Here is a 20,720-nt window from a genome sequence, read left to right on the forward strand (position 1 = left end):
GATATCAGAACAAGGGTTCGATATTACAAACCAAGAATTAATTTCAACTTTTATTCCTCTGGATATTATGCACGTCGTAGGTGCAACGCTTCTTTCGTTCACTTTTGTTTTCTTTAGTTAAGTAGTCTTTAACAGCAGTGGACCAGTGTGCACTCTAGTTGCATCCATCCAGCAAAAATTATTGCTAGCCAGTGTGATACAGTTTCCAGCAATTCGATGAAAATTGGGTCACCTATATTGACCAGCAAGAATTTTTACTGGATCTAGCAAGAGGGCACAGGTGTGTTATTACCGTTAATCTTGTACGGTAATAACACACCTGTGCTTTTTTTTTAAAAAAAACGGCCCCTAAATATTACGGTAAATTACCGTAAAATATACGGTACCAAATTTGTTTCTAAACACGGTCAATATTATTTTGCTTCTAAATATACGGTTTGCCGTTTTAGGGTAATCGTATGGCAGCGAGAGTTGACGGTAATCGGTCAGTAAATTTAAGGCGAAAGTTTTTACAGTGCAGGATTGCATGGGATTCTTTCGACGGTGGTGGTGGTGGTGAATGTTTTAAGAAACGAGTGGTCTCAAAACTATAAGGAAATAGTGGAGTACCTAATATCTTCTACCAAACAATGGGAGGTAATATATCACTAAAAATGCATATGTTGCACTCCCACATAGATTTATTCCCATAAAATTGCGGAGTAGTCATTGATGAACATGGGAAACGTTTCTACCAAGATATATCTATGATGGAGAAATATCAGGGCCACTGGAGGAAGTCTGCGCTTGCCGATTGTTGTTGAACAATCGCTAGAGATGTTCCAGAACCACAATACAAGAGACAGGTAAAGTGGCGCCATTTGTAATAGCCATATAAGTTATGTTTTATTACTTTCATTTTATATAGTTTTAATTTCTTATAGACGGTTGATACCTCCCAACATGGAGTTATCATGTTGAAAAATTTTCGAACGCCCCGTATAATAGTGTAGAATATATGATGTAGGATATGTAAGGATGTAATGTTGTCATTTAAATTTTCTCGTAATATTAGAAGGTAGAATTAAGTTAGGAAGTGCATTAAAATAGGTTTAGGATTTTATTTCATATTTAATGTCTATGTTTTGTTCATTTCTATCTTAAATTCCTATATTTCTTAAAGATTCTGCTTATTTCTTTTATTTTTCATCTGTAGAACGCTTTTCCTATCTCCAAACATTCTGAAAACTCTCCCAGAAATTTCTTTAAAATTTTATTCTAAAATTATCCTTCATAAAATTCTTTAGATTTTCAGCCATCTTGATAGAAAATCGTCAAAATTCACTCGGTTTTGGTGCATCATCTTCAATCTTGTCTTGTGTGACGTCAGTAGCACAGATTTACAGAATTATCTATAATTGGTCGCTTTCCTTTGAAGTCTCTGATAATTAGCTCATCTTCAATCCTCGTACAATTACGTCACATTGTTGTTGTACTTTAATGGCGTCAGCCTCAAGAGAGCAGTCCCCAGTTACTGCCCGTCAGATATTATCAGAATAAAGTGGTAAAGAAAGCCGCTCCAGAACGGATTTTTCTACTAAAAGATCTAAAAGAGTTCAATTGCAAAATTTGAGATATTTTTTGTGTTATTTGTTTGGACGGAACGGAGCGAGTAGCGAGGAGAATTAGTGAAGCAGCCCAATGTTGTGAATTGTCGTCTGCATGAACTATGGACGAAAGCTGATTACGACATAAGTAGAACTTTGAATTTTTGAAGAACCGTGATGGTTAATGAATATTAACCGGTTCCAGGTCAATTTAATATTATAAGAGGTGTGTATGTGATGTTTATTTCTTCTGGAAACTGAAATATTCAAGAAAGCTCCATTTTTCGTCAATATGAACTGGTATTCATAAGGACAACCATTGGATTGTTAGTTCGCATAAACTCACCAAACTGTAAGTAATGTTTTACTTTATTTCTGAAGTGGTTTCAATCGAAATAATTTAATTTTTAACCTGGATTTGGACATACTTTTTTTTTGACTTCGAAATTTACCAAGTTATATAGTTACAAATATGGTATTCAGTGAATTATAATAATATAACCATGTCTTCGTAAATTCCTTTCCCGTAGGATCTATACAATTACTGAGACAATATGTGACGGCTTAAGCTTATCTAGGAAGGGGGGAGAAATAAAAGGTAGAACGAACTACTGACGGAATATATACATGCGAGTGTAAAATTTTCGTTTAGTGACCATCTAAATTCCTGTAATTCAAAGAAAGCCTAAATCTTGTGTAAGGTTATATGCAGTATTCTTTATTATTGTGATTTTTTTTATTTGGCTATGCATCGTTTGGCTGTCTATTGTAACCAAGCTAGACAAATAAGATAGGAATGACGTTCTCCGGTATAGAACATATATACAATATATATTTTAGTTTTTTTAAACCTATAACGTATCCGTAAAGTATTAGAAAATAAACCGAAGCTGTACTTTGATAAAAGAAGCACGATAGGTCGTTTTGTCACAAGTTTTTCGATAGGGGCAATTGGTTTTCTACACCGTGCGAATATTCATTTTTAAAAGTAACAAATTCGATTCCCATTAAAAGAAATTTGGCCTGGACTGCCAACCAAAACGTTTTTACGGTATATAAACAAATTTGTTGGTGTGAGTGTGTAGTTTGAATGTGTTTTAGGTTAGTGTAAGTTAAGGATTTAGTAATTTCATGTGTATTTTTGTAATAGTATGTGTAGGCAAGAAATAAATAAATATGTGAAAAGGGTGCCTGGTAATAGTAGCTGCTGTGAACAGCTAAAACATATAATTTATTATTTTTTTTAAATGGAAGATATGAATGCCAGAATAAGAGGCACATTCCTTGATATAGTTGAGAATAAGTGAATATTAATAAGAAAATATTGAATATTGGGAATATGTAATAAATTGAATGTTATGAGAGTGTGTGCGTGTAATATTTCAAAATATCTGGTCACGAATTGTGACGTGCACGGTAATATAGTTCTTTAAAGCATAATGCGATGTATCGTTGTGCCCCTAAACTGAATGTAAACAGTTTGTATAACGAAGAGTTTCGGTGAAACAAGTAAAAGCTTATGGTTGACAACTATGTTTTATTTCATATAGAAAGGATACAGTAGAATTTTTTTATAGTAAAAATGATTTCGGTCAAGATCAAAATAGTGCGCCTTCCTATCAATCTGATAAACGAATCATCGAAAGGAAAATGATATGAGAGAAACGTTACGGGGAACCCATCAGTGAATGTCACGAATCCTGAGATTTTTTTTTATTTACTTTTCAAAATTTTCGAGTGAGTTTATTTATATTTTTTTTCCGTTGCGCAAAACTTCATTTAGATAATACACTTGTAGGGCAGGTCTTCTGAGTTCCGATTCTTTCTCCCATGACTATGGAGCGAGTGAGTGCATCCCTGGTTGCGAGCTATTCTTGTGTGATGGCCACATAGACTTGTAGCTGGTTAAACTGGTGATATACTCAAACGCACCTTGGTCCCGAGAAAGCGAACATCTGAGAACAACAGTAGACACGAACACACACATAACATATAAATATATATAAAATAATATTTTTTTACACGGTTTTATATTCTTTGGAACAAACGCTGTGCCAAGCACACACAATCAATTATCATACCCTGTAACCTGTATGTCAAGTGATTTTTTGTCTCATATGTAGAGAGTCTAACGTTATAACAACGCATTTTCCTCTCTTTACATACGAACATCACTTTATATATTTTTATTTTATAACACCTTTCATTATGTAAAATTTGGTATTGTCAAGCATGATTGAGAAATGGTTTCCCTCATAATTATTGTAGATATTGCAATGAAACTTGGCATATGTATTGCGTATTAGCACAGTATATTGTATTTGGGTACCTGTTGCTGGGGCCATACCAGGGGGCACTACATTTTTAAAAAAAGATTTTTTAGCGGAAAATTCCCAATTTTTAATTTTCTCGTACATCACACACACATTCTCATAGTACCATTTGAAAGCCTGTCTCATTCTGAAGAGAATGATGTATAAGTCATGATATTTAAATAAATAATACTGTTTGGATTCTTTAAAAATTTTATATATCACTTTTCCCTATATGAAATTTGGTATTATCAAGCAGAACTGAGAAATATTTTTCTCTCACAACTATTGTAGATATTACAATGAAACTTGGTACATGTATTGCGTATACACTAGAGTAGTTTTAAAGATATATCTGGGTACCTTTAGCCGGGGCCGTACCATGGGGCTACATTTGGAAAACGGTATTTTACGACGGAAATTCCCAATTTTACCTTAAATTTCCCTCTTCTTATATATCATGTAAATGTGCACAGTACCATTTGCAAGTTTGGTTTATTCTGAAGCGAAAGACCAAATAGAAAATTCAAGAATCTGAAAGTGTCACTACTACACATAACACATATTTCTATCGATAGTTCTATACATAACACACTTTAACTCGAACCAATCCAGTATATTTATTTTCATTTTCGTATTCAGCATACTCATTTGCATAAGAAAATGTACTTTTCTTCTCCGAAGCATGAAAAAAGTTAAAATTTGTTGTCCAGTGTAATGCTACCCAGGTATCGAAAACTAGTCACCTTTTCTATTTCCTTCGCTCCTACTTCTATATTCGACACCGTCCTTTTCGTTATAATCACCATAGCATTTGTCTTTCTAACTTTTATTTTTACCCCATGTTCTTCACAGCCTTTCCACACTTTTTCTAACATCATATTGATTTTCTCTTCAGGTTCTACAACAAGCCCTATATCATCTGCAAACTGCATATACCTAATCATTCTACCTCCTGCTGAAATGCCGTCTTCATTTTGCTTTTCACTATTTCTCTCTATTTCTGGTACACATATTAACCAACCAGTAAAGAGCTTCCTTGTATGGTTTGCGTACATGCCTGTGGCCAGAGAGATCCGAATTGAATTAACTAATGTGATTCAAATCCCACTTAAACTGAAGACTCACATTCCATATAGCATTAGTTCTGAAAGGAACGCTAAACTCTAATCCAAATATTGACCAGTAATGTACTCACAACTGATGCAATATTTTCACACTGAATAGCAATATAGTGATTTTTAGGATTTTGGATCAGCAGTAAATATTAAGTTTTAAACTTATGACTCTTGGAAATAATAGAGCAACAATGCAAAAATATGATAGAGATCCCTCGTGACTACATAGTTACCATATGCGTCTTTTTAGCGAGAAAGTCGAATTCGATTCCTAGTTGAAACTCATGAATTCACATCTGAAGTCAAGCTAAAGGTCCACGTCTAATGTAGCCTCAGTGCTGAAAATGGAGGCTAAAGTAAACACAAAACAAATCAATACCAAGATCTAATTCGAGGGTGAAATTTGTAGATTTACCACTATGTGCAACGACGCCCTCAGTCCTTAGATAAACAAATAAACTCCAATATAGCATGTATCCCTGTTTAAACTGCTGACATAGAGAGACATAAATAGGAAGATAAAGGATTTTATTCTGGGATATCGATAGTCTTACACTCTTGATACATTAGCAAAGTTTACTTGCTGCAGACACGAGGGTCACCGGAGTGTGAGTCGTTGCATCATTATGGGGCGTTTACACTTGGTCGATTTAGTCGCACGGCTAAATCGACTCGTTGCATTTGCGACTAAATCGAAGCAACTAGGCCGAATCAGATCGATGGATGTGTTCAATTGTTTCAACCGAAATTGAATGCTGCTTGTCGACTTGCTCTCCTCTGGTCGATTCGAAATCGACTGGCAATTTTAAAGATGTCCAAGCAAGCAGTAATTGGTACAATTTGCGGTGTTATAGCAGAAGAAAATAGAACGTCTTTCAGTTCAGTTGCCAGTCGATTAGTCGCCTTCGATCAACAAGCGATTAAATTGAAGTCCCGTTTACACGGTCGATTAAGTTGAAAGTGACGTCAATTCAACTGAATCGAACGCAAATCGACTAAGTGTAAACGCTCCATTAGACCACATAGTTCGATAGACGACAAATCATTTGAATGCGCCGGTCAGAAACACATATAAACATGGTGGAAAACATCTATCGTTCCTTGTTACATACTGTCAATCATTAATCTGTTGTTGAATCACCATATTGAGAAACTGCTGAAGTAGGACTGTAAGAAGTTCAGTTATGTAACAGTTTCTTTTCTTCGTCCTATAGCACTCGATGTTGGATATGTGTAATGACTTAGAAAGCTGATTTAATCCAGTTTACCATTGCAGCATACTAACATGATTTCTGCATGCAGGACTGCGTTTCATTGCTGTGGATTATGTAATTATTTGACCCAACATGTGCAACGTACACGCACGTTTCCATTCCCAAGTGGTTATGATCTGCAATTTAAAAGAGTATCGCAGTAATGAGAGCGGAATATTTACGAACGGCAACACGTGTCGGATGCTATAGGGAGAACACGTCCAGGTGCACCATGGACCATCCAGTAGTTATCAACAGGGCTGGTGGAGAAATGGAACTCCTTGCCTCAACAACATGTAACAAACCTAGTAAGCAGCATAGGAGCACGTTGCAGAGCACCACGGACACCCATCGTTGTTCGCGGTTATCACACACTCCTTTGAGGATCATTTCACACCTTCTGTGGTGTCAGGGACATCAGGAATCCCAGTGTTTATTGTTTCTGTATAAAAGTTTAATTTCTGTTCTTCCAATCACATATTTCTTCCTGTTTTCTACTGCATCATACTATAGCATTACTTTTTATGTATGATTTAAGTTTCACTGATCTATGTCTCTTGGGAGAGGAATAACAGACAAAACTTACTTCCATCCTTACGTTTTACACACCAGTGCATTCCTCTTTCTTTTAGATGCTTATGTAATTGTGGTATTGCATTATATTCAGATATAATCTATCTGCCGGAAACCATTATTTTAGCTAACGATGCCTAGTTTGAGATCTGTATTTAACAATGTTTATTTGTATGCTATATAGACTAGTTGTTGTCTGAAGTATGATGTACTATCCCTGTTATTTGTGATTATATGTGAACTGATATCACATCTATTGTTTAATAGCAGTAATGTAGTATGATATACTTATCGATATTATGTTATGCTAGTGATGAACATTTTGCTACAGTTTTATCATTTATAAGTATAAATCGGATTACATTACATTTTCGGACCAGTAATCGATTATTTTATGAAATACGAGGCCTGTTGGGAAAGTATTCGACCTTTTTATTTTTGTGAAAACCACAGGCGTAGGTTGGCCAATTTTGCGTCATGGAGGAGGGGTCCATAATGCCTTTAGCCCCCAGATGGTATTACTTTCATTTGCATTTTCTGTTGTAGAGTAGTGGTAATGTTGACTACACTTCTGTGGTCTTGGCGACGATAAAATAATAGACATTTGTGTACGGATAGAACGCGAGAACGAAGTCACAATCTAATTTTATTTTATTTTATTAAATTATATTCTTTGAACTTTCCACTGAATACTGCACGCACTTCACACGCAATTGGGGATTGGGGGGGGGGTGTTATGAAGCTAACTCCTACTGCTCCTTTTAAATTTAGGCTTTGTTTTCAATGTATGTTTACATAGTGAAGTCCATTTCGATTTGTTGGATAAAAAGATGCTTAATTTTCTTTGTGAGATGAATGTGCATAATCAAGTCATCCATCATTTCTCCGCTAAGTTACATGTAATCGAATTTCGATCTTTGTTCACTTATATAGATACGATTATTTCAACATATTATCGTACTGTAATATCACCACTTTATATAATCAAGTTGAGTCGAAAATATTGTTCGATTAACAACTAATCATATCTTTTTTTTCTATGGATATTTCTTGTTGCGCGACATTCGTTCGGTCTCACCTTGGTACACTTGTCGCACACACCTCACTTCGCGGGCAATTAACAGTAACAGTGTTCATACGCAAGTACAAGAAATGCTGATTCACATTAATTTATAAGCAAAAATTATCGAAACTGCACTATACACATATAATTCAGTTTAATTATTGTTTTCCGTTTATTTAATAAAATTTCACCACATAAAACCTTTGAATAAGTTCAGATAACAATTGTCTCCTACGAACTATATTTTGTTCCTACTTACATCACCATATTGTCTTTGTTCTGGGGTGCAAGACAACTACGCCTACCTCAATCTCTCTGCTGGGTGCAACGAGAAAGAGTGCTGCTAACGATAATTTTAAGTTGCAATTCAGGAGCCTCATTCCATACGAGATGGGAATTTTGCGAATATAGAGCATGATAAAATGGAAGAGGGGGCTATCCAGTTACAAGGCCCAGACAAGATAACCAGATTCGTAGCAAAACCAAACCAATGTTGATTGTGTTCTTCGATTGCCGAGCCAATGTGCAACATGAGTACATACAGGAAGGACGCCCAGATACAAAGGACTTCTCTTCGGACATTTCTCGTCGTCTACTGACGTTCTTTGTCCGAAATGACTAAATTTGTGGACTTCAAAATTCCGAAGATTGCACAAGTATAATTATTCCATTCATGTGGCTCATGTGGTTGTCCTTTCCGTTGCAACACAAGATTTCGATGTTTCGTCAAGCTCAATACTCCCTGGATATAGCCTCGTGAGACTTTTGCCTCTTCCCGAAGATAAAAAAATATCAGGGATGAACTCACTTTCGCACGCTAGAGGAGATTTAGTGCAACACGAAGGTTGCTGTCACAAGACTACCTGATGGATGAGTTCCAGGCCTGTTTCAAGCAGTAGAAAGGCTCCTAACTCGGTGCGTGGAAACAAGACGAAAAGTTTAAAAGAGATTAGGAAAAAGAAAATATGATGTGAATGTATTGATTTACCAGGACGATCGTCGGACACTTTTCCGATGGGCCTCGTATATGCTATTCTCTAAACAACGTTATCTTAAATTATTAAAGTATTAATTCGTGTCGTTGCCAGTAGTACCTGATTCTACTTGGAATACTGTAATAACATCTTCTCGTCGATATTTCAGGGTTACCTTCACTGGGCCACATTTCATATGTTCGTTGCCATCTGCCGAAACTTCGTAGCGTCCGATGAAACGATAGCTTACCTGCCACTCCGAGATTAATGTCACGTCACACAATTTGCATAAATGACAATCCGTATTACTAGAGGAATCTTGGAATTGAAGTTGTTTTAGACGTGGCGGACAGAGGGGTGAGATAGTTGTATAAACAAACAATCGAATATTAAAACTATATAGTAGCCAAACAGATCTTTCCCAACTAAGTTGTTCCCATTTCGACTCCTGCGGGGTCGAACATGTTCTTTACCACCTAAATGGCTTTTCTACATGAGCCCAGTCGTTTGTAAATACTTCGTCTCTGATTATCTGTCCTTCCGACTGTGCTTTCACCGGCAACACCGCTTTCAATTAGTAGCCTTGGTTCCAAGCACAAAAGTTTGACAGAAAGAGTTAAATTTTTGAATCAGAAAGTATTTTGTTAGTTGGTATTCTACTAGTGTTACTGTTCATAATGCATCACTGTTTAATAAGCTCATTTATATGAAATCCACTTTCGGAGGTAAAGAGAAGAGAAATTGCAGAATTGTTTTATTATCTAAAGAATAAATAGGTTAAATTGTTACAAGTGTAAGCTTGCTCCTCACGGAAATCTCCTGCGAAGAAAGTATATTGGAGAAATAAGAAGAGATCTGATTGTTTTTTTAAAATTTAAAACAGAAATTATTTAATTTCGAAAAATATTCTTTTCAATCAGCAACAAGAGACAAGAAATGATGGGACGACTATAGACAGTTTTCGGAAACTACATAAAGCTTTCTTTCCTTAGCTTCTACTGCTAAAATTTAAATTTTACCAATGAATCTGGCTTCCTGCAAGATTCGTCTCTTGTTTCTGTGTGGCGGTTCTTGTTTGGTTGATGTTGAGAAGTGCATGTGGGTGATTTTGTTTACTGATGATTACAGTAGAAAGGAAATATACAAGCATGTAATAAATTGCTTCTAAATCGAGAAGAACTCAAGGGGACGGGGAAAAATCCTTCGACTGGCAACGAAAGATATCAACAATGTGCATAAAGTATATTGGAGAGTTTTAGAAAGCTCTATGAAGTGCATCCACAGAACGTTCTAAATGTGCGAGTTCCTTAAATCTTTAGTATCAAAAGCAATACATGATATTTGTATATGATACAGTTATTACAAACGCTCAGGATAATTCTGACCAGAAAACAGATTTTACAAGTGAGATATACCTCAAAATAAGACATTAGGGCATTTTTAATGTGCCTAGGTATATTTCGATGAAAGGTTGAAATTTAACATTAACAAAGAGATGAATGAGCAAAGTATACATTACAGTAACCACAAAATCCCCATTGTGTACATCAAAGCACAAGATGACGTTAATTTCATGGTTTGCTATGGCTTATTGAATCATCATATTATGTCTGAGCTGATTGACTTAACAGATATGTATGTCTCTCCCTGCTTCCATCAAGTGAGTTTTGTAATGGGCAAACACCGCGTGCATGGGATTTCTCGGAGTTTTCCCGCTTCCTTCCACTTTCATCATTCAATCATTATCATCCATCTTAACCTGCCTTGTGCAAGTACGAGGGCGTTCAGTATGCTCTAATACTCACCAAGAAAGCAAAATATAATAGAAATGAAAATATGATTATTTTTCAACATAATCCCCTGCCCTTTCAATGCACTTAGTTCATCGCCGCTCCAAAGCTTCTATACCCTGTTGGAAGATGTCCTCATGCTCCTACAACCACGTATTAACAGCCTCCATGACGGCATTGACATCCCGAAAAACCTGTCCAAGGAGATGCTGCTTCAAATGTGGAAACAAGTGGAAGTCTCTTGGGGCTAGGTCGGGTGAATAAGGGGGATGAGACACCAATTCAAATCCAGCTGTATGAATTGCAGCCATGACAACACCGGACTTGTGAACGGGAGCATTGTTCTGATGCAGCAGCACACCACGCGCCAACCTTCCTCGTCCCTTGCTCTTTATTGCAGCTCGCAATTTTGGTATAAGATCAGCATAATACTGGCCCGTCATTGTGGTTTCATGTTTCAGATAATCCACCAGCAGTATTCCCTTGGCATTCCAGAAAACAGTCGCCATAAACTTTTGGCTGACTGTTGAACATAAAACTTCTTCAGGGTTGGGGAGCTGGTGTGCTTCCATTGCATTGATAATTCGAGGTCAAAGTGGTGGACCCATGCTTCATCCACTGTCACAAATCGTGTCAAAAAGTCCTCTGGATCTTTTTGATACCTCTCCAGAAGTTGCCTTGAAAATGTCACTCTGCTCCTTTTCTGATCAGCATTCAGGTTTCGCGGGACGCATCGTGCCGAGACTTTCTTCATATACAAATGATTGGTCAAGATGTTATGAACTGTGCCGGTAGACAACCCTATACGCTCTGCTAAATACCTGCTGGTAACTCATCTGTCTGCCATATCCATGTCCAGGATCTTCGCAATGTTTTCTTCGGTGGTCACTGTTACTGGTGGCCCACCTGCATGGGCATCTTCGCATGATTGTCTGCCACATCTGAATTCACGGACCATCTCTCAACTGAAGAATATGATGGAGCAGACTGTCTTAATGTTTGTGCAAGTCGTCATGAATTTCCCTTGGCTGGAAGTTTTTCAATTGCAGGTACTTGATGACCGCACGAACCTCACTATTTTACATTTTCACAGAGTTCTTACAGATGCTCTACTGCAAACGCATGCAAAGAAGAAAGTACATGTCAAGTAACTTACACTGCGGCATAAAGTCATCATAAGATGTCTACTTTCTACACATGTTAAAATCATGATCCTACATGAGGAGGAAGGGGGTCAGTATTAGAACATACTGAGCGCCCCTCGTACATTTTCCACATAAAACTACGTTCATACTCTTCTGTGGTTCAATCACAACCCTTTTCACTCAATAACAATAACTCAGTTTCACTGTAAATGGTGCGTACTATTAGAGCTGCTTATATATATATATATATATATATATATATATATATATATATATTTACAGGGCCGGATCCAGGATTTTCTGAGGGGGATGCACCAATAACTAACAGTACATTTGAATTGCATTGGAATTTTTTTAAATGTATTTAGGCATCTGTGCCGTGAATGAGGAAATGCCCTGGAAATGCTAATGTCTGTTCTCGGTAAACCGGTTTCTTTCAACTTTTAGAAAATTGACTTAAACTATCGATTTTGCAAAACTTCCCTTCGTTTTAAGCCCAAACTGAAATATGATAGCAGGAACTTTCGGAAAATGTTCCTATTTTCACTGCTAGCTTCTCACATTAGGTAGTGTATATTTACAATGACAGGGAGTGCATATATATATATATATATATATATATATATATATATATATATATATATATATATATATATATATAGTCTCTAATCTCTCTAATATTGCAGGAGAAGGCATTTTAATCACTAATGAAGCAATGATGAAATGTCCAAATCTAATTCTAACAGAATGGTGCATTGCAGAAAAGGTTCATACGTAGCTGGATTTGCAATTCTCTAGCAATTAAATTGATCACTTGAGATATGTTAAATGGCCTTCAGCAGTTTAGAATTAACACGTGTTTATTTTGATTTTTGGGATCACACGAAGGCCGTAGTCTATATTGGAAAAATTAAAAACATGATGCATTTAGAGAACGTATCGTGTTATACTATGTAAAACAAATTCCAGACGACCTTAGAGACGTCACTTCTACTCTGTGTAACAGTCAACAGCGGCCATGTCAAACATTACCTGTGAAATGCACATTTTCCCTCAGCTCCGGACGTGATACACTGAATAGCAGTGAGTAGTTTTTAAAATTTTCTTAACAAATAAATAAGAAAATTTATTTCAATTACATACAATTTTACACATCTTTTCAAAGAAATGAAAACAAAAGTATTTCTGTTGCACCTGACACTTAAACTCTGGATCGTTTCTTCTTCTGATATATTATTTAACCGTATGGCTATCTTATTCCAATAGCGCAATAATGGCATGTGTTGGTGTTTTCATATATCCATGGCAGGAAGAGTTCTATTTTCGTGTAAAGACCTGAAAATAAACAAATAAATACTTATTACAATTGAGTTACCATTAATGTGTCATTTTATTTTTAACGTCATAAAATGGTAACAATTAAAGTATTAAAGTTAATGTTCCATAGATGACATTATGGGATAAAGGACTTTTACGTCTCTCGTTTATCCTCGTTAGGCTAAAAGGTGATAACGAGGAATGATGATTATAATGAAATGAATGAAAAATGTTACTATGAGGAATAAATGATGATAATTAAATGAATAATAAAAGGTGACAATTAGGAATGAATGATAATAATGAAATGAACAGTAAAAGGTGACAATAAGGAATTAATGCTGACAACGAAATGAATAGTAAAAGGTGATAAACAGGAATAAATGATGATAATGAAATGAGTAGTAAAATGTGATAATCAGGAATAAATGATGATAATGAAATGGATTGTAAAAGGTGACATTATGGAATGAATGATGATAACGAATGAGTTATAAAAGGAGATAACGAGGAATGAATAATGTTAATGAAATAAATAGTAAAAGGTGACAATGAGGAATGAATGATGATAATGAATAGCAAGAGTGATAATGAAGAATCAATGGTTATAATGAAATGAATAGTAAGAGGTAACAATAAGGAGTGAATAATGATAATGAAATTAGTAAACGGTGATAATGAGGAATATATATTGATGATGAAATGAATATTAAAAGGGGATAATGAGGGATGAATAATGTTAATGAGACAAATAGTAAAAGGTGACAATGAGGAATGAATGATGATAATGAAATAAATAATAAAAGATGACAATAAAAAATGAATGATGATAATAAAATACGACAATAAGGAATGACAATCTTATTCTATAAAAATGTCAAAATATGACAGAATATGATAATAAAATAAAATATGACAATCGTATTGATAATGATGATAATGAAATGACTAGTAAAAGGTAATAAAGAATAATAAATGGTGATAATGAAATGAGTAGTAAAATGTGATGATCAGGAATAAATGATGATAATAAAATGACTAGCAAAAGGCGATAATAAGGAATGAATGATGACAAAGAAGTGAATTGTAAAAGGTGATAAAGAGGAAAGAATGATGATAATGAAATGAGTAGTAAAATGTAATAGTTAGCAATAAATGATAATGAAATTGATAGTAAAAGGTTACAACAAGGAATGAATGATGATAACGAATTGAGTAATAAAAGGGGATAATGAGAAATGAATAATGTTAATGAAATAAATAGTAAAAGGTGATAATAAGGAATGAATAATGATAATAAAATTAACAATAAAAGGTGACACCAAGGAATGAATGGTAATAATGAAATGAGTAGTAAAATATAATAACGAGGAGGAAATAATGATAATGAAATGAGTGGTAAAATGTGATAATGAGGAATAAATGATAATAGTGAAAGAAGTGGTAAAAGGTGATAATCAGGAATGAATGCTGATAATGAAATGAATAGTAAGAGATGACAATGAGGAATAAGTAAAGATAATGAAATGAATAATAGATGACAGTAAGAAATGAATGATAATATTGAAATGAGTACTAAACTATAATGAGGAATGAATGATGATAATGAATAATAAAAGTCGACAATGAGGAATAAATGATCACAACGACATGAATAGTAAAAGGTAACAACGGGGAATGAATGATGATTATGAAATGGATAGAAAAGTTGACATTGAGGAATGGATGACGATAACGAATCAGTAATAAAAGGAGATAACGAGGAATAAAAAATGTTAATGAAATAATTAGCAAAAGGGGACAATGAGGAATGAATGATGATAATGAAATGAATAGTAAGAGTGATAATGAAGAATAAATGATGATAATGAAGTGAATAGTAAGAGGTAGCAATAAGGAATGAATAATGATAATGAAATGAGTAGTAAATGGTGATGATGAGGAATATTGATGATGAAAAAATAGTAAAAGGTGACAATGGGGAATGAATGATGAAAAGGTAATAAGCAATCAAAGGAGACAAGAAGGAATGATTTATAATAATGAAACGAATAATAAAAGTTGACAATGATGAATGAATGATGATAATGAAATGAGTAGTAAAACATCATAATGAGGACTGAATGATGATAATGAAATGAATAATAAAAGATGACAATGAGGAATGAATGATGATAATGAAATAAATAGTAAGGGGTAACAATAAGGAATGAATAGTGATAATGAAATGAACAAGAAAAGATGACAATAAGTAATGAATGATGATAATGAAATGAGCAGTAAGATGTGATAATGAGGAATGAATGATGATAATGAAACGAATAGTAAGAACTGACAATAAGGAATGATTAATGATAGTGAAATTAATAATCAAAGATTACAATAAGAAATAAATAGTAATTATGAAATGAGTAGTAAAATGTGATAATGAGTTTTAAATGATGATAATGAAATGGGTGGTAAAATGTGATAATGAGGGATAAATTATGATAATGAAAGGAGTAGTAAAATGTGATAATGAGGAATTAATGTTAATAATGAAATAAATAGTAAGAGATGACAATAAGAAATGAATAATGATAATGAAATGAATAATAAAAGATGACAATAAGGAATGTATGATGACAATGAAATCAGTAGTAAAAGGTGATAATGAGAAATGAATATTGATAATGAAATGACTAGTAAAAGAAGATAATGAGGAATGAGTAATTATAATGAACTGGATAGTAAAAGGTGATAATGAGAAATGAATGATGATATTGAAACAAATAGAAAAAGGATTACAATGAGGAATAAATGGTGGTAATGAAATGAATAATAAAGGTGAGAATAAGGAATGAATTATGATAATGAAATGAGTAGTAAAAGTGATAATGAGGAATGAATGATGATAATGAAATTAGTAGTATACGATGACAAAGAGAACTGAATGACGACATTGAAATGAGTAGTAAAAGGTGACAATGAGAAATGGATGATGATAATGAATAGTAATGAATGAAGATAATGAATTGTTATACTCATGTCTTGAACGGAATTAAAACTTGCGACAAATAAGACTTGCGATCGCTACTCTCATCCCTTAAATCGTTTGATCTTGTCATCGGGTTGTAGGATAAAGGATCAGCATGATATGTGCCACTAAATGATCATAATGTAATTGGCAGACTAATGTCCTGCTGATAAAATGTTAAGTTAGATCAGAAAATTCACCCACAGCAGACTATCTCTAACTGACAAGTAAACCTTACGTTTGGGTGAATCGAGTTGCTGACTGAGACACATATGAGAAAGTAGTACTAAATGTGGTCAGTATTTCAGTGAAGTTGTAGGTGCGAAGCTCCAGGGGTTTAGGAGATATAGCTACCAGAACATCACATGGAAGTACAGAATAGTCTTCATACAGTTTGAGGTAAAAGCTCTGTAAAACCTCTTGTAACTACAAAAGGTGAATAACAAATATATGGGTCAATATTAGGTCTAGGGGGAAGTCATATAGTAAGGGTATACCTGACGGCGGCCATCTTGAAATCCGCCATTTTGAATAAAATTTAAGTTTTTAAAATAGGAATAGGGTCATGTGATACATGATTTAAGGCTGAAATTTAATCAGAAGAACGATGATGACGTTCATTCTGATTTACACGCAATTGGTAAAAAGTTACAGGGAAATTAAATATTGTTGCAGCATATGTATTAGTCCTTTACCCCACCTTGTAAATTTTGTGTTAATGATAATAGTTAAATAAAAAGCAGGTAGATAAATATTAGGTCTTAGGTCTATTAGGTCTAGGTAGAGTTGCCTTGATGGCGGTCATGTTCAAATCCGCCATTTTGAATCAGTCAGGTGTGCTCACTGTGAGCAGAGCATTTGTGCAAGTGTTGCACTCTTCACTGAACTACATATTGATTGTACTAATTGAGGACTTTTCTGGAAGAAAGACAAGTTTAATTATGACTCAATTCCACTTTGGTCATTTTTCCTTAAATTAGCAACTTGTTTATGCGATAACAAATGCTGGTTAATGATAAAGCAAAAATGGTTATACCGTTGGATTTATGGTAAAATTTGTTATTAATAAGGTGTAACTGTTATGCGTTTTGTTTAAAACTTTTGTCTGATTCAAAATGGCGGATTTGAACATGGCCGCCATCAAGGCAACTCTTACCATAGACCTAATATTTATCCACTTGCTTTTTATTTAATTATTATCATTAACACAAAATTTACAAGGTGGGGTAAAGGACTAATACATATGCTGCAACAATATTTAATTTCCCTGTAACTTTTTACCAATTGCGCGTAAATCAAAATTAACGTCACCATTGTTCTTCTGATTAAATTTGCGCCTTAAATCATGTATCACATGACCCTATTCCTATTTTTAAAACTTAACCTTAATTCAAAATGGCGGATTTCAAGATGGCCGCCGTCAGGCCGCCCTTACTATATGACTTCCCCTTAGTCCTAATATGGACCCATATATTTGTTATTCACCTTTTGTCGTTACAAGAGGTCTTACAGGGCTTTTACCTCCAACTGTATGAAGACTATTCTGTACTTCCATGTGATGTTCTGGTAGCTGTATCTCCTAAACCCTTGGAGCTTCGCACCTACAACTTCACTGAAATACTAACCAAATTTAGTACTACTTTCTCATATGTGTCTCAGTCAGCAACTCGATTCACCCAAACGTAAGGTTTACTTGTGAGATAGAACTTGAATCCTTAAAATGCTGTCCACCATCCAAATGGATAGCATAAAGAAATTATTCTTTTGTACTACAACTGTTTAATCTGTGACTTGATTAAAGAAAAATCTTATTAAGAAAAAATATAATAATTCATCTTTATAATTTAAACTCTTGATTCATACAAACTGTGCGGAAGATATGAAAAATTCACATCTCTGCAAGAAGGAAGGACTACTAAGCACGATTTGCATACTATATTAGGCCCTGACAATAAATGACAACGTTTGCATGTTTTTAGTTTTAAAAGAAACAATTATCCATATCTTCCGAAAATAAGATGTTATGTTCTTTTGATATTTTATTCGTAAAGTAAAAAATTAAATCATTTAGACTTTTATCCCACGGTATGCCATATTGGTTACAGGAGGCGGATGATCAATAAAAGTGCATTGTTATGAAAGACTTGGTTGAAGCGAATGTGAAAAGAAACGGAAGAAGCACGAAAAAACACTACGGAGGTGATGTTGTCCACAGAAACTCATTTTATCTGGGATGGAACCATCGAAGTTGAGCGCTCCATCTGTGAGCTATCATATCCCTATCACAGTTACTAAAATATAGAATATTTCCTAAGTTGTTTGAGAAAAACTCTGATGGATGCTTATTATAAACAAACGCGGAAAAATATTTGTATATTTTCCAACATACATTTTTATATTTATAAAATCACAATACAATGCTTTCCGAATTTACTTTGCATCAGGCTATACAAAGCTGTGGCCTAACGTTCACGTTTGATTTTGTAACTACTGAATTGCGTTTACCTCACCGAAAACGAACCGCCATTGACCCTCCCGTGAGACCGAAATGGAACCAATACATTCTTTTTCCCGAAGTTTGAAAAGTGTACCATATTTTAAAGGCTTATGGGGTGCAAGGGATAGTGATGTGTCTCTTAAAGCCTCTCCTATCCCATCGCCATCCTCACCTTCACGTGGTGCACCCTGTTTCTACAGACGAGGCTCTGGCGACGGCGTGGAGAAGTGGTGCTCCCATCGCCCAGTTCTTCGAATTTGCAAACAGCCACTGGTCCTCCAGGTTGGGGGTTGATTAGGTCTGATCACCCTGCCTGTAAAAGTCATCGATCGATAGTAGCAACGTAAGCCTCGGATGAAGCCGGCTGGATTTTTGGATTTCGTACCACTGCTCTGTCCTGGATATGACTGGATTGTTTGGATGATGCTCGGACCTGGGGCCATGAGACGGCGGAGTGAAATGTGTGCGCACCTAGCGGGACGGGATGGAGTGATGCCCTGAAAGGGAACGCTGGGAGTCTACTACACAGGGATCTCCAATGGAACATAGCTCTCTCCTCTAACACGATGAGAAGTAGATCTTCTCAAGAGTGGCCATCAGTCGGCGGTGCAAGTGGCCCTGGCCCCTCTTCAAGCATGACTTGGGGTGATGGCTTATCTTGCTGACAAGGGTCATGCAGGTAGGACCTGCCAGACACGTTGGCCGCTATGGAACTTAAACGGGGAAGTGGAGAAGATTATGGGCTTAATTTGATTATGGCTTTGAATCACCCAGCTTCGTCCGCAGCTCCTGACCAAAGCGAAGTAGAAGAGAATAAAACCATGCCTTGTTAACTAATAATTAAAGATAAAAGTTCAGAGACAGCTGGTTCTTTAGTAAAGCTCTCACCGTTTGTTTTGTATCGCCAACTCTGTCACATCGCCACGGGTACATTCCCGGATGGCCACATTAAGAAATTATGCAATGGCACTTTACTTGTTCATACTGTCAGTGACAAACAGTCGCGGCTGCTGCTGAAATGTGAGTCCATCGGTACCGTTCCTGTCCTGGTTGAAGCTCATAACCAGCTCAATTCCAGCAAAGGCGTGATTACCAGCCGCGAATTGCAAGATGTGCCTGTAGATGAATCTGCGCAGAGCTCCGCGACTCCCATGTTACAGGAGTCCAATGAATCCACGTTAAGAAGAATGGTCAACTAGAGACGACACATTCATTTGTCGTCCCGTTCGACCTGCTCATCTTACCTGCTGCTTTCAAATTTGGCTACCTCCAGTTGAAAGTCAGACCGTACATTTCTTTGCCGCTCCGATGCTTGAACTGTCAACGCTTTGGCCATTCTTCTCCTTCTTATAACGGGACAGTCACTTGTGGGAATTGTGCTGGCCCTCCACATGGTCCTGCTCCATGCATGATGGATCCAAAATGTGTCAACTGTACTCAGACAACTCAGGAACTCAGACAACAGATGCATTCACGCAGACCAGTCCTGTTCCAGCTTCTGCTGGCGGTTGCACTTGTGGTGCCGTCTCAACGTCTCGTGCGACTCCATCGCCTACTGCTGCCTCTACTGTTTCTGCGCCTCGGTCGCCCGCCAGGGCTAAAGCCTTGCAGTCCTCTAGCAAAGCTACTTCTGTTGGCTCTCTCCGCGACCAGTTTCTTAAATCTTCTACTCTTGGCACACCTAGCAAGCCTCCGAAGAAAGAGCGAAAGAAAAAGACGGCGACCCCAACTTCTCAGTCAGCATCCCCAGACCACGCTGGCAAGTCTAAATCTTCCCGTAAGCCCTCTTCGAGCCCTCCCGACACAAAGAAGATTAAGCAGAAACCACGCACTCCTTCTGCGAGTGGTGTCTCGTCTATGGAGGGGTGGATGATGACGATCCAGATGCATTTAAACTTGTGCCTGGTCGTAAGGGGAAGCAAACATCAAAACTGTTTGTTATAGATTCCGCTTAACTTATGACTTTATTCCAGTGGAATCTCAATGGACATTCCTCTCACTATGCGGAACTTCGTCAGCTCCTGTCAATGTTGGATCCAGTGATCTGCCTCCAAGAGACTCACTTCACGCCTACCA

General features: G+C 36.1%; 1 protein-coding gene across 1 annotated transcript in view; it reads right to left on the reverse strand.

Moving 5' to 3' along the window:
* Positions 1-12,839: 12,839 nt before the first annotated feature.
* Positions 12,840-20,720, reverse strand: part of LOC145662158 (trypsin-1-like) — a 131,278-nt gene continuing 123,397 nt past the window's right edge. Inside the window, exon 7 of the mRNA XM_081727492.1 lies at positions 12,840-13,149. Coding sequence (XP_081583618.1) covers positions 13,064-13,149 — 86 coding nt within the window. The 3' untranslated portion in view covers positions 12,840-13,063. The remainder of the gene's footprint in view (positions 13,150-20,720) is intronic.

Source organism: Thermobia domestica, chromosome 10 (assembly GCF_964235325.1).
Source record: "Thermobia domestica chromosome 10, izTheDome1.hap1.1, whole genome shotgun sequence".
In the NCBI taxonomy this organism is placed as follows: Eukaryota; Metazoa; Arthropoda; class Insecta; order Zygentoma; family Lepismatidae; genus Thermobia; species Thermobia domestica.